The sequence below is a fragment of the Rhamphochromis sp. 'chilingali' genome (genome assembly GCF_963969265.1).
Source record: "Rhamphochromis sp. 'chilingali' genome assembly, chromosome: 1".
NCBI lineage: Eukaryota > Metazoa > Chordata > Actinopteri > Cichliformes > Cichlidae > Rhamphochromis > Rhamphochromis sp. 'chilingali'.
In genome coordinates, this window is record NC_137929.1 from 67,271,812 (window position 1) to 67,288,038 (window position 16,227).

Below are 16,227 nucleotides of genomic sequence, written 5' to 3' on the forward strand. Positions count from 1 at the left end.
TTCTTGTGACATTATTCCTATTGAAAAAACAAAAGTTTTATCCAAGATGGCCGACTTCTAAATGGCCACCATGGTCACCACATATCTTGAGGAGTTTGCCCCATCACATATACTAATGTGCCACAAACAGGACTTTAATATCACCAACCATTCCCATGTTATTACGGTGTATCCATATAAATGGCCCACCCTGTACTTCTCTGTTGCATAGCAGAATGGTGCAGTTACAATTTATAACATATGTTTGTTTTTGTAATTTTCAATCTGGGAAAATAACTTATTTGCGGTTATTATAATTTTTTTTTTCATTCATTCAGCACACCTTACTGCTGTTTGTCATCGTAACCTAAAATGTGCACTGAAGAAGAAGTTCCAGTGTGTGTTTGAGGGGATCGCTAAAGCAGGAAACACAACCCTTCTGAATCAGATCTACACAGAGCTCTACATCACAGAGGGAGGGACGGCAGAGGTCAATAATGAACATGAGGTCAGACAGATGGAAACAGCATCCATGAAACCAGACAGACCAGAAACAACAATCAGACAAGAAGACCTCTTTAAAGCCTTACCTGGAAGAAACGAACCAATCAGAACAGTGCTGACAAAGGGAGTGGCTGGCATTGGGAAAACAGTCTTAACACAGAAATACACCCTGGACTGGGCTGAAGACAAAGCCAACCAGGACATCCAGTTCCTATTTCCATTCACTTTCAGAGAGCTGAATGTGCTGAAAGAGGAAAACTTCAGCTTGGTGGAACTTGTTCATCACTTCTTTACTGAAACCAAAGAAGCAGGAATTTGCAGTTTTGAAGATTTCCAGGTTGTGTTCATCTTTGATGGTCTTGATGAGTGTCGACTTCCTCTGGACTTCCACAAAACTACAATCCTAACTGACCCTAGAAAGTCCACCTCAGTGGATGTGCTGCTGATAAACCTCATCAGGGGGAAAATGCTTCCCTGTGCTCGCCTCTGGATAACCACACGACCTGCAGCAGCCAATCAGATCCCTCCTGACTGTGTTGGCATGGTGACAGAGGTCAGAGGGTTCACTGACCCACAGAAGGAGGAGTACTTCAGGAAGAGATTCAGAGATAAGCATCAGGCCAGCAGGATCATCGTCCACATCAAGACATCACGAAGCCTCCACATCATGTGCCACATCCCAGTCTTCTGCTGGATCACTGCTAAAGTTCTGGAGGATGTGCTGGAAACCAGAGAGGGAGGACAGCTGCCCAAGACCCTGACTGAGATGTACATCCACTTCCTGGTAGTTCAGGCCAAAGTGAAGAAGGTCAAGTATGATGGAGGAGCTGAGACAGATCCACACTGGAGTCCAGAGAGCAGGAAGATGATTGAGTCTCTGGGAAAACTGGCTTTTGATCAGCTGCAGAAAGGAAACCTGATCTTCTATGAATCAGACCTGACAGAGTGTGGCATCGATATCAGAGCAGCCTCAGTGTACTCAGGAGTGTTCACACAGATCTTTAAAGAGGAGAGTGGACTGTACCAGGACAAGGTGTTCTGCTTCATCCATCTGAGTGTTCAGGAGTTTCTGGCTGCTCTTCATGTCCATCTGACCTTCATCAACTCTGGACTCAATCTGCTGGAAGAACAACAAACAACCTCAGAGAAATCTGAAACAAGAGAATCTATAGAGAAACACTTCTACCAGACTGCTGTGGACAAGGCCTTACAGAGTCCTAATGGACACCTGGACATGTTTCTCCGCTTCCTCCTGGGTCTTTCAGTGCAGACCAATCAGACTCTCCTACGAGGTCTGCTAACACAGACAGGAAGTAGCTCACAGACCAATCTGGAGACAGCCGAGTACATGAAGGAGAAGCTCAGTGAGAATCTATCTGCAGAGAAAAGCATCCATCTGTTACACTGTTTGAATGAACTGAATGATCGTTCTCTTGTGGAGCAGATCCAACAGTACATGAGTTCAAAATATATCTCCAGATATAATCTCTCTCCTACTCAGTGCTCAGCTATGGCCTTCATCTTACTGTCATCAGAAAAAGACCTGGATGAGTTTGACTTGAAGAAATACTCTGCTTCAGAAGAGGGTCTTCTGAGGCTGCTGCCAGTGGTCAAAGCCACCAACAAAGCTCTGTAAGTAAATATGTATTCATAAATTTATATTTGTATAAATCATAGTTTAATCCTGTTGACCCTAACCTGGATTCCCTTTTCACACAATCGTTAATAGTTAATGAGCTTAACAACTTTGTAGGCAACAACTTAGATCCAACACACTAAAACTGCACATCAGAACCCCCAACATGGAATGTCTCCTCAATCCCAGATGCAGTGACTGATCAAACCTCATAGTGTGTGAAACAGTCTTTCCATGCTTCGTTCTAATATAGTTGTCTGTTTTTACTACTCGTTCAAAGTTTAATGCCTTATCAAACAGATTATTCCCTGCCTTACATATGTTTTAAGTAGAAAACGAAACATGAGATTATTATGTTAGCATATTATTGGCACAGCAGGCAGCGTTTAACGTTTTTATATGTGGAGATCTCAGAGCTCCCAAAGGAAGCCTGTCCAAGTATCAGTATCTCTTCTGATCACAACAAAATCTCTGTTGAAGACATGATTTGATTTTCAGTACATCATGTATATAGTCCCTTGTTATATTCTCCTGAGAACCAGCCTATTCACTTATGTCCTCTTTCATCGAAATTTGTTTTTGCTTTATAGTGTTTGACTTATTTGTGCTACCATAGTAAGTCCTATTGTAATCAATAGAGCACATCCTGAGCTTTCCAAAATTTATATAGTGTGTTAGGATGGCCTCTTTTAGCTCCAAACAGGAAGGGCATTACAAAAAATGTTAAACTGAAAGATACTTGTTTCTTCAGTTTTCAGGAGAATATTATATCACAGATGCCCTCCAGTTTCTAGGAAACTCAAACGCATACATTACTGTTACAAATACTGAGTTTATTAACTCTGAACTTGATTTGGACTTGATTGATCTGAATTTCTTCCTATAATCTCGATTGCTGTGAAAGCTTCTGCTGTCCACTGTCACATTCCAGATTTGATAGGGTCTACAACATGAACGGATAGATGTAAGATGTTTCCATTTTTTTTTGTCATCAACAATTTTTATTTATTTCATTTTAAACTTTAATAACAGAACTTAAGCATAACTACATAAATAAATAGTTTAAAAACAAACAACAACAAAACAACAACAAAAAACAAAATAAAAAAACCCCCCCAAAAAAAAAACCCAAAACAAAAACCAAAACAAAGGAAAGTTATCCCATTCTTTTTTTCGCACGCCAATCCCCACACCACCACTCTGTCATTACTCTTCTGTTCTTCAAGTTACAGAAAGCCAGCTTGTAAACGGGGACCAAATACAATCATATTGATGCAATTTGTCTAATAAACCATAAATCACTTTTTCGTAAGACGCCAACTTAGCCATTGTCTTTAGCCACTCTTCATAGGGAGGGTGTTAGGGAAAATATTCTAAAACACTTCTTCAGTAAAGACTCAGAGAAGAGAAACACACAGAGTTCTTGCTAGCAAGGGCAGCTCCCTACTGAGAGACTCCGGTGAGGAACTGCCCTGGTCTTTATTTTATACTCCATTGAACGTGTGTGTGTGTGCGTGTGTGCGTGTGTGCGTGTGTGTGTGTGTGTGTGTGTGTTACTGCTGATCAAAGGGTCAAACATCCTTGGTCAGGAAGAGGGTAGCCTCCCCCTCACCCTAGATGGTTCACCCTAGATAACACAGTGAGGAAGTCCTGCAGTTCATCTAAACAAAGAGCACTTAGACTAAAACAAACGTAGCTACGTTAATCCTACCATAGAACAATAAGAGAAAGTACGACCTTTCTCGTGCTCCCAGGATGTGGGTGTGCATCCTAGTGTGGAATACACACCAAGCCTTTGCAGCCTGTTAAAGATCACACACAATTAATTATATGCCTCTAAGTATACATGGTTGAATATTTCCTAATACAAATAACTACATGCAGTATTCTACCATATGCAAACTTATATCACTAAAAGATTATACTGACTACTAAATACAATTTTCCATTAACAGAGGGGGGTTCTTTTTCCGCCAATGTCTTAGCAGGAGCCATATGGCCGTAGTAAGAGCCAGAATAATCCATCTTTTTGGATAACTGGAAAAATCTCCATCAGAAAGTTCTGTGGTTATACCAAGTATGGACAGTTTTGGTGAGATACCAAATCTCCTTTTTACAACACTGAAAATTACCTCCATTATATTTTTCCACCAATCCCGAAGTGCCGAACAGCTCCATAAGATATGTAAAATCGAAGCATTTTGACCATCACATCTCCAACATTCGTCCGTAGGGGCCAGGTTCCATTTATACAATTGTTGCGGTGTTCGATGCCACCTATGGATTATCTTAAGTTGAATAAATCTACTGCCTGTTTCTTTATACATAGTATTAAAATTTTGAAAACATGAATCCCATTCAACTGAAGATATGTCCAATGCCATGTCCTGGGCACAGTAGCCCTTAACGTTCAGGAGAGGGTCAGCTGACCGTTCTTGCAATAAGTGATAAATCTTAGAGGTAATGCCTTTACCCAAGGGTGATCTTGAGAGCAGGACTTCCACAGGACAACTCAAGGGGGTTCCCAGCCACTTCGATAATGAACTATGTATTTGGACATGTCTCCAGAATTGATTACGCTTCAACTTATATAACTCCACAATTTTATCAAAGCTTAAAAAACATTTAGTCCCACAGTCAAATAAATCTGATACATTAAGGATGCCTGCTTTACACCACTGTAACCAGTCAACCGATGTCCCTCCAATTAAAATTCTTTTATTCCCCCATAAGGTTGCTGAAGGAAATTGCCGTCCCGGGTTTCCTCCGTGGCGTGAGCGATAAGCAGAGTTCTGTCCTTTCCTTCTAAGATTCCTAATTATTTAAAGTAACACTCAGGTATGCCATTCAGCTGGGTTAGTTACGACGTCGGGAGCAGCTTGGGAGAACAAGGAAACACAGACTGCTTCAGGTTGTCTTCCCAAATCGACTCAAAGGTTTATTTGATACACAGCAGTTTATATAGAGGAAAAAAAGGTTCGTGTGTCAGCAAGTTCTCAGTTCAAACCAGTACAGACCAAATAAGGAAACGTCTTCCTGCCTTGTGAGCAAAGAAGTATCCCTTGTGTAGTTTATCAGTTCAGCTATAATTTATGATCATCCCAGCAAAATACACTCCTAGACATAAAATACAGAGTTCTTTCATTAGTGAATTCTGAAACAAACCACCTGGCCTTTAACGAGCCTTTTTCTAAGAGATAAGGAAGGGAGGATGGGAGTAAGGAAGTGGTCTCATCTCTGTGGTGTTTTCGACCTTCTGGTACCAGCTTGTGAGTCTTACACATTAATTCTTGGGTCAGAGAGAAAGAGAAAAACAACTAGTAGATGGACCTTATTGAGTAACAGTTTTCCTGTATAAAACAATATCCTGTAAATGCTAAACGTGGTATCAAAATATCATAACAGTTCTCCCCTTTTATCATGAAATGATAACATAGTATAAAGACAGAATGTAATAACATAATATAAAGACAAATCATAACTGTAACTGGTCCTTCGAGCAAGCTTAATATCAAAAATTCTGAGAGCGTATACATGGTATCACACAACAGACAATAATCATCAAAAACATGCTGCAACGGTTACAAAGGCTACAATTAGTTCCTTCCATCTCCCAAACGTGTCCTGTAGCCACTTATGTAGCCACTGACCGTGGCCTGTATTGGCAATTAGTTCTATCTGCAATGCTTCAAGTTTATTCATAGCTTGTGTGAATGAACCGTTAGGGGCGGTATTATTGGGAATGAAAGTACAGCATACATCAACGGTTACTAGACCACAGGTACCGGTCCAATTAACAGGTAAAGCTAATCTAAGAGTATTATTGCACATCCAATAAGCGTTAGGGATTGCTCTAGTTAGGCGCGTGACCATGTGTGATTTAACTAACTCCCCCCCAGTCAGTATCATTTAAGACACCCTCTGGGGGAACAATGATCGATTCTCTGCTCGAACTTGAACTGTGTGTGTGTTCCTCCAGATATGATACAACTTCAGCCACAGAGACAGCTAGCCATGTCTCATTACAGCGTGCACCTGGGGAGTCAGAGAAGAATGTATAGTTATCCTTTGTATAATCTATGTGTGTGTCTGGGCCAGTTAACTTTAGTCTGCGCAGACATATCATACTAGTATTAAAATGGAGAGGGATCTGTCCTAAGGGCAGTGAGGGTTTTAACCTATTCTTGGGGCGTTTCATTGGGGCGCAGGTCCCTGCGGTGTCATTAGATAACTTCAATAATTCGCCTAATGGAGTCTCAGGGTTAGTTGGTGTGTGTGTGTGTCTAAGTAGGCAGTCGAGAGGGCTCAGAGTCAACTGTAAAGTGTCTTTAAGGAGAGCATTATCTCCACCGATTTTCTCTAGTCCCTCAGTGAGGGGGAAACCGGATATGGGGTATCCTACTATTACCTGTTCTGGATTAGCCTTTGAACAGACATAACAGTTACTGTTTCCTAAATCACGAGCGGCTGTTCTGGCATTTTCATACCAGGCGTTAGCTCCTGTTCTAGAGGGCGCATAAAATGGTTTATTAGTGGCGTTTATGTTGTCATTTACTGATTTTAGGGAACGTGAGGAGTGCATTAAGTAGGTGTCTTGCAAAATAGAGCATGAGGTATCGTCAGCAAAATATGACCTGCAGAAATGTGAACATGGTTGCAGTCTACAATACAAAATAGCAAAGAGAAATCCTAAGGTTAATGCGATAGATATGATAAATAACCTAAATATATAAGAAAGACAGTTCTTCAGTCGTCTTCTGGCCTGGTCCCAGGTTCGAGAGACACAGAATAAGCGTCGTATGATGACAATGGGCATTTCATTTTCTCCATTATCAGGATGAAATGAGTCTGGCTTTATCAGGTTAGACATCATGTGGTACTTTTGGCTTTCTGTTCCTGCTGGATGTTTGAGTACCTTGTTGTTGTTCTTTCAGACGTTGTGTGTTAATCAGTGATTGCGTGTGTGTATGTACATTGGATCCTGGCGCTGGCTCGCCGGAGATGTCATCTACCCGTGTGTGTTTATTTGCTCTAGTTCCGGGCGCTGGCTCGCCGGAGATGTCGTCTGCTTGATCCGACGCCTGAGATGGTCCGATTGGGCTGGTCTTAACCCTGCTGGCATGAATCCACTGAGGTTGTCCGTCCGTAAGGATGCTGGTTCTTCGTCACTGCCAGTACAGTCTGGGGCTGGAACACGCGCGGCCTCCCAGAGAGTCCTTGGTTTTAGTGGCTTCTCCAACATGCATCTCCTTGTCTCCACTGGTGGAACTGTGGAGGGGAAAGGCTGAGAGAGACAAACTTTCTGATAGTTATTATTCAGTGTTTCTACCAGGTTGTGAACATCAGTGGACAATGCAATATACATCACCTTCTACTAGCGGTGCCCCTCTGGAAGCTGACCATGGTGTTGGAAATAGTCTTATTTCAAATGGAAATAATTTGGTTACTGTAGATTGAGTCATTCTAATCTCACACAGGACTTGAGTAAGTAATTTGACCCAGGTCATTAAAGTTTTAGCACACTTTTGAATTACTTCTAATGTGAATGAAGATCCTCTATCACTGTTAATTTGGTGAGGTATTCCGAATCTGGGTATTATTTCATTGCTCAACTTTTGACAGACTACTTCTGCAGTTTCTTTTGAGGTTGGATAAGCTTCTACTCATTTACTAAATTGATCCACTATTACCAGTAAGTACTTGATGCTTCCTTGTGCTGGCATATGTGTGAAATCAATTTGTAATGTATGAAATGGAAAATCTGGTTGTGGTAAATGCTGATGTTTTGCTTTTGAGCTACCTACATTAGTTCGCGCACATGTTAGACAGGTTGCTAATATGCTTTTACTGCATGTGATGTTTTCTCAATTACAAATCTTAATTTTATTGCCCCTATTACCCCTCCTTGTCCGACATGACTCACACAGTGAAAATGTCGGGCAAGGACTGGCATCAGGGAATATGGGAGGGCAATCAAACCCTTAAGATTTTGTATAAGCCATCTCTGTCATCTAAGGTACAGTCATTATTCTCACAATAGGTGTAATCACATGCAGAGGCTCGCTCTTGTATGAATTTTAAATCAACATTTGTGTCTAAATAGTCTGGGAGTGTAACAAGTGACAGCTGTAGGGGCACAGATAATACTTCCTGCGGAGGTGGGAGCTGTGATGCAGCTGCAGCTTTGGCTGTCACGTCTGCTAGAGCATTACCTGTTGCTTCGTCTGTGTCAGCTGTACTGTGTCCTTTCGTTTTTACAACTGCAACGGCCGATGGCAGCTGTATAGCCTGCAAAAGTCTCTGCACAAGATCAGAATTAGCGATCGGTTTTCCATCAGCAGATCTAAATCCTCTTTGTCTCCACAATGTGCCAAAGTCATGTACGACGCCAAACGCATAGCGGCTGTCTGTGTAAATTGTCACACGCTTATCCAAATGTAGCTCACAGGCGCGTATTAAAGCCATGAGCTCTGCTTTTTGTGCTGAGTGAAATGGTAATGAGTGAGCCTCTAGTATGATGTCAGGCAATGTCACCACTGAATAGCCACAAAGAAATGAGTTGTCATTCGGCCTTGAACAGGACCCGTCCACATAAACCGTGGCTGAGTCTGGGATAGGTGTTTGCTCTAAATCTGGACGTGGTGCTGTCGATTCCTGTATACGTGTCATGCAGTCATGATCGTCAAGCCTGTCTGAGCCATCCTGTCGGTCAGAAGAACACAGCATAGGATCAATAAATGTGCTGGCGAATCAGGTGTGCTGCTCGCTTTTATAGTGAGATTTGCATATGTTGTTTAGTTATGTTTGCTACAATGGTCGTGACCTGGTGATTGGTGTGTAGAATAGTGTCATGTGAGAGTGTGAGCTTCTCGCAGTCCCTTATCATGATAGAGCAAGCTGCTACTGCCCTCAGGCAGGCCGGCATTCCTGAACAATTCAGGCAGCACCTTTGAGTGGCGGAGGTCAGCACTCCCTGTAATGCATTGAAAGAGGCAGTCATTTCTGTGGACCACAGTATTCGAGGAGGCTTGTCTTTTTTTTACAACAGTCACGCAGAATGTGGTCATGAAAAGAACAGTCTGGTATCCACTGTCTGCAATAGTTCACCATGCCCAGGAAGGACAACATTTCCTTCTGTGTAGTGGGACGAGGGACGGAGGTCACAGCTTTGACCCTGTCTGTAGTCATGGAACGTTTTCCGTGAGACAGTGTGAATCCCAAATATTGAACAGAAGTCTGACAGTACTGCATTTTCTTTGCTGATGCTTTGTGGCCAGTCTTTTGGAGGTGCTGGAGAAGCATGTGTGTAGCAGTTTGACACAGTTTTTCACTTTCAGCACAGAGGAGGAGGTCATCCACATGTGGATCAGGGTGCAGCCCTGGAGGAGTGAAGCACCATTGAGAAAGCAGCAGAGCTGTCTATCATGCCTTGGGGCAAACGAGTCCAAGTGTACTGCTTATTTCTATGTGTGAATGCAAATAACAGCTGTGTGTCACAGGTACTGAGAAAAAGGAGCGGAGCATAAATCCACCACGGTAAAATGTGTATGCAATGCATGTCAATATGCTGTGAACATCTGAAACGAGAGGTGGCAGAGGAATGTTGACTGCATTAATTTGCCTTAAGTCTTGTATGAAACGCCATACGCCAGGTTTGTTAGGCTTTGGCACAGGATTGACAGGAGCGTGGGCTTTATTACCCCTGTAGTCAATAAATCTCCTATCATGACATCTAGGGCTGCGGTTTTTTCGGCAGAAATGGGATGTTGCTTGACATATACTGGCTTGTTGTGTTTTAGCTGTGCGTGATAAGGTATGCAGTCAATAAATCCTATATCATTCTCACTTTTTGACCACAATGTCATATTCTGGTATTCAGCTGGCAATGTAACTGCAGAAATAGTACAGTGGATAGGTTAGGTTACATCTATGTGACGACATGGTGTAGTTATGTCATAACCTATGTCTGAGTTATGTGACAAAATCACTGTTTGACCTTCACTTGTGTGAGCAGTTATCATGTTGTTGAAAAGTGTGAGAGAAACAAAAGTGTGGCTCCCAGTCATGGGATTACCTGTTAGTGGCGTCTGTACACGTTTTTTTTTGGCACAGTGTGTGACATAGAGTACCGGACAAAAAGGATGTTGAGTTCATTCTCTGCTGAGGGTCCAGCTGACACAGAGGATGTTCCTTCTCCATCATGTCGGTACATAGGGCAGAGAAAACATAAGCTGTTATCAGTGTCAGCAAACATTTCACACTTTGTGTTAAATTAAATACACAAATTCATTTTTGCTCTGGGTGTCTGCGGCTGCTGGAAAACTGAGCTAAATTTGCACCTCTAGCTTGTCCAACAGTGCATAAAGCGTTTTATGAATACTAGGATAGATTCATCAGGCTTCTGTTTACACATAGTTACTGCATTTAAGTCAATTTTGTCTCTGGACATTGTTAGCAGGAATTTCTTTAGATTCTTAAAGAAATTGGTGATTTTGTCATTATTTACCCACAAAAACTCTGCAGTTGTGGATGCTTTATCATGCTTTGGGTCTGTTTGTTTACTACCGCGAGTGTTGGCGTAAGGACCTTTGTCATTCCGGCTTTGTTTTTCCTTTTTTCCTTTTAGATAAGTCTTTATTAAAGTTCGGGTAACAGGTTTTTCTTTAGCTACCTCTAAACCTCTAGCTACGATATCGTGGCGTTTCATGTGGGTGTCTATTGTGGACACTGCCTGATGCAAAAGTTTTTCTTCATAGTCGTCTGAATTGTTTTTCATAAGTTCCTCACATTCTTCTTTCAAAAGTTTTTCTCTCTTTTTTTATGTTCTGCTAATTCTTCCTTGCGGCATATATATTGTTTTTCCTGATCCTGTTTAAAGAGATGGCTAAGATCCGTTGCATATGATTCAGGTTTTTTGTCACTGTCTTTTAAGCTGGTTGGATCAAAGCGCTGACGTTGTTTGCGTGCAGCTGCTACAGCGACTATTAATTCGGTCTCATCGTAATGAGGTGGGGCTGTAGGCTGAACGGCTGAACACGCAAGACTAGCTTTTCCTGCGGTAGGTTTATGTTCTTTGCTAGAGCCTGCACTAGTTTTATTTGATGTTAAAGCATCTACACCTGGTTCCGGTCCCTTTTTCCATAGCGGTAACATTTGATGCATCACGTCGCGGCATTCTATCATATTTTCTACAGGACTTTTTAAGCAGACTACTTTTCTTATCACAAATGATATTCAACATTTCTACTGACCTGGTTTCTGGCGATAATCGTTCGGGATAAGGCTCCGAAAAGAGATTAGAATGCATTGTACTCACAGTCCGTAAGTTGTAAACAAAGTCAGTCACATAAGCACTTCCGCATGTTCTGGATACGTAATCATGGAAGTCTTCGCCGATTCGTGGACGTGGGTTACACGTAACTGGAAATGGGAGTCGTACTGAGCTGTTGTTTGAGACTTTAAATTTAATTTTTTTTTGGTTTTACAGGTAATTTTGATTTTTTTTATCGGACCTGTCTGTGGTCTTTGAATAATTCTGACCCATGTTCAGTGATTTCCAGAGGGGTTTACACGCTAGGAGGATTTATGTTAGTATTTTCGCTGCGGCACAGCTGAGGTTACTTTAAATTTATTGCTAGCAATTTTTTGTTTGTGTGAGCAACTCTCACTTAGCGAGCAACTTCTCGCTTAACGAGCAACTTCTCGTAAAACAACAGGCAACTTCCTGTGTCTTTCTGCTTTTAATTTACTGCTTTTAACCCTTGTATGGTAATCGGGTCTGTGAGACCCGTTTTCAGTTTTCTTTCGTTTTTTTTTTTTTTTTTAACAAAATTAAATTTAATTATTTACTAGCTTTCTGTGAGTGAGCAACTTCTCACTTTTTAACGTACGTTTCAAGATAACAGGCAACTTCCTGTGTCACTCTTTGGTGAGCAACTTCTCACTTAACGAGAAGTATTTAAGACAACAGGCAACTTTCTGTGTCACTTTTTCTGAGTGAGCAACTTCTCACTTTTTAACGTACGTTTAATTAAACAATTAATTATTATTATTATTATTTTTTTTAAACAAAATTAAAATATTCAAGACAACAGGCAACTTCCTGTGTCCACCAACACCACACAAGGGTTAATTTACTTTATTCGGGGACTGAGGAAGTCGTCAGTGTATCTCTCTGGATCACTAAGTGAAACTTCGTCAGCATATCCCGTTTTTTTATGGATCGATCACTGAGAGAGGTATAATAGGTCTTTATATAAATATGAAAGACGCATATTTACCTTCTGTCAGTCATCCCACTTCTGACACCAAAATTGAAGGAAATTGCCGTCCCGGGTTTCCTCCGTGGCGTGAGCGATAAGCAGAGTTCTGTCCTTTCCTTCTAAGATTCCTAATTATTTAAAGTAACACTCAGGTATGCCATTCAGCTGGGTTAGTTACGACGTCGGGAGCAGCTTGGGAGAACAAGGAAACACAGACTGCTTCAGGTTGTCTTCCCAAATCGACTCAAAGGTTTATTTGATACACAGCAGTTTATATAGAGGAAAAAAAGGTTCGTGTGTCAGCAAGTTCTCAGTTCAAACCAGTACAGACCAAATAAGGAAACGTCTTCCTGCCTTGTGAGCAAAGAAGTATCCCTTGTGTAGTTTATCAGTTCAGCTATAATTTATGATCATCCCAGCAAAATACACTCCTAGACATAAAATACAGAGTTCTTTCATTAGTGAATTCTGAAACAAACCACCTGGCCTTTAACGAGCCTTTTTCTAAGAGATAAGGAAGGGAGGATGGGAGTAAGGAAGTGGTCTCATCTCTGTGGTGTTTTCGACCTTCTGGTACCAGCTTGTGAGTCTTACACATTAATTCTTGGGTCAGAGAGAAAGAGAAAAACAACTAGTAGATGGACCTTATTGAGTAACAGTTTTCCTGTATAAAACAATATCCTGTAAATGCTAAACGTGGTATCAAAATATCATAACAGTTGCCGAAGGAGATTTAATAAAGTCCCAGCGACCTGCCCTATGTAATTTACACCACAATGTCTTCGAGTTTGCAATTATAGGATGGGTAGTTTTATGACTGGTATCAAACAGCTCCCTCCAAGGAGAAATACCGCCATTAACTTCCGTCTCTATATGGGACCAGATAGGTTTAACTGGTGCAGTAGGTAACCAAGCTCTAAGTTGTTTCATGTTCATCACCCAATAATACCATTGGAAATTAGGCAATGAAAAACCTCCTTGTTTTGCACTCGCTTGAAGTTTCTTAATACTTAAACGATGCGGTGAGCTACCCCAAAGAAAGTGCCGGATCAAAAAGTCTAGATCTTTGAAATACTTATCTGGAATGTGTAATGGAATATTAGATCAAATATAAAAGATCATGGGTGCAGTCATCATCTTAATACAACTAATTTTACCCCATATTGTGAGACGCACTCTGGACCATCTACCAAATTCCATTTTTATTCTTTTAAACATTGGCTCCATATTTGCTCGAACCATCTTAGTGTAATCTGAGGTAATTTGTATCCCCAAATACTTCAAACCATTCACAGACCACCGAAACTCCCACTGTTTAAATAAAGTATGGGGGCAGTGTCCTGACATAGGCATTGCTTCTGATTTATCCCAGTTGACGCGATACCCTGAAAGCAGTGTAAAGCTTTCTATACATTCTAATAGGGCTGGAATTGACTTCCCAGGCTGGGTCATAAGTAACAACATATCATCTGCATATAATAGAAGCTTATGTTGACTATTACCCATCGAAATTCCAAATATATTTACATTATTTCTCAGTTTTTGTGCCAGAGGCTCTATAGCAATTACAAAAAGACCGGGGCTAATGGGACAACCCTGTCTTGTGGATCTCTGTAAAAGGAATAGATCTGATATGAGCCCATTCGTCAATACTCGCGCTGAAGGTGAATCATATAATATCTTTATCCACCTAATAAAATTATCACCAAAACCAAACTTTTCTAATGTCTTAAACAGATAATCCCACTCAACACAATCAAAAGCTTTTGCAGCATCCAGCGATAGGGCCACTGTTGGATATACTGAATCATATAAATAAGTTTGCAAATTAACCAACCGCCTAATATTATCTGAACCATAGCGGTTTGGAACAAAATCAGATTGGTCTGCATGAATTATTTTCGCCATTACTGCTTTTAATCGACCCGCTAAGACCTTTGCCAAGATTTTTTGGTCAGAATTCAGCAAAGATATAGGGCGGTAACCACTTGGGTCTAAAGGGTCTTTCCCAGTTTTAAGAATAAATGTTATAAGTCCAGAGTGCATTGACTGAGGTAATGAGCCTACTTTGAACGCCTCATTATAAACATCGAGCAACAGGGGACTTAACATATCCTCAAATGCTCTATAGAAATCCAATGGTAACCCATCTAATCCTGGAGCTTTATTAAGTGGCATACTGTTAATTGCACGGGTAATCTCCTCCACTGTAATTGGAGCATCTATAATCTGCTGGTCAATAGTAGAAAGCTATGGCAGGGTTAAATCAGTAAAGAATGCTTCGAATTTCTGTTCATCTAAACTACCTTGTGTAGGATAAAGATTATTGTAAAAGGCCCTGAAGTTGAAATAACCCCATCTGATTGTCGTATGCCTGGGATATGGTTCATACTGTCTTTCTGTTTAAGATGGTATGCTAATAAACGACTCTGCTTTTCTCCCATTTCCCAATATGCTTGATTAATGCGAAATAAAGCGTATTCTGCCTTTCTGTTGTACAGTACATTCAACTTATATTTAACTTTAACAATTTTATTCAACGTAACTCTGTCTTTTGTATGGGAATGTACTGCCTCAAGTGCCTTTAATTTGGCTTCTAACGTAATGATATTTTTGTTAGCTGCCTTCTTTTTAAAAGGAAGCGTAAGAAATTATTCTCCCCTTTAAGTATGCCTTCATAGCATCCCACCAAGTAGCCAATGTAGTGTCCTCTCGATTATTTGTCTGTTTGTAAAATTGTATTTCATCTCTTATCAATTTAATAAAACCAGAGTCTTTAATTAAGGACACATTTAAACGCCATCTGCGGCTTTGAGGAATCTGTAAAATATTTCCAAGACATAGAAAAATTGGCGCATGGTCCGAGATTACTATATTACCAATGCTTGAATCTACAGAGTTATTCACTAAGGCTTCAGAAATAAGAAAGTAGTCGATTCTAGTATAAACATTATGAGGCGGAGAGTAAAAGGAATATTCCCTGCCTTCTGGATGCATTGTGCGCCAAATATCATTCAGACCTAAATCTGAGGTCATCTGCCTTATGGCAACTACAGATTTACTCTCTGTGCCTCTCCTAGGAAGTGATCTATCTAGGTCTTGATCCAGTATTTGATTAAAATCTCCCCCTACCACTATTTGTGCACTTTCTAATTCAAAAAGATACTGTGACAAGTTATGAAAAAAGGCGGGTATGTCCGCATTAGGTGCATAGATATTACATAAAATTATTGGTGTGTCCAGTAGTTGTCCATAAACCAATATAAATCTACCTTCCTGAATCAGAACCGACACTCCCCTACTTTTACCAGTTCCAGGACTGGAAAAGACTTTACCTACCCAGGAACATTTAAGTTTTAAGGCTTCTGACTTACACATGTGCGTTTCTTGAATAAAAGCTATATCAACTCTTGATAGTGTAGCCCAGTGGCAAACAGATGCAATTAGTGACTGTTTATTGTAATTATTATTAAAGGTGTTTTATTCTGTTCAGTTAAAAACACTCATGATTGGAGAGAGACTCTAAAGAAAAAATCCAAATTATTTTGTATGGAATTGCATTATTTGTGTTATTTATTTATTTTTGTTTCTCAAAGGTTATTTTTTGACCTGGATACAAATGCAGTCCAACCAATGGGATTGTTTGTCCCGCCTTGTGTTTTCATGTTTGGTTGCGCTGCTAAGGCTGTTTAGACCACACGCGCCATAGCTGTACCTGTGGGGAAAACGTGGTAGCTGTTGAAACAGCGAAGCTGTTGGTGTCTGCTTGATTAGCCGCCAATAACTTTAAATATGTTAATATTTTCTTCCTCTTAATCCCGTTATTCAACCCCTTAACATAACAGC

The 16,227-nt window shown here is 40.7% G+C and overlaps 1 protein-coding gene across 1 annotated transcript in view; it reads left to right on the top strand.

Annotated features, from left to right (window-relative positions):
• LOC308409875 (NLR family CARD domain-containing protein 3-like) overlaps window positions 1-16,227 on the top strand; it is a gene marked incomplete at its 5' end in the record, with an annotated part of 152,970 nt that overhangs the window by 3,648 nt on the left and 133,095 nt on the right. The window contains one exon of the mRNA XM_080902875.1: window positions 318-2,115. Within this exon, the coding sequence (XP_080759001.1) occupies window positions 318-2,115 (1,798 nt within the window). The remainder of the gene's footprint in view (window positions 1-317; window positions 2,116-16,227) is intronic.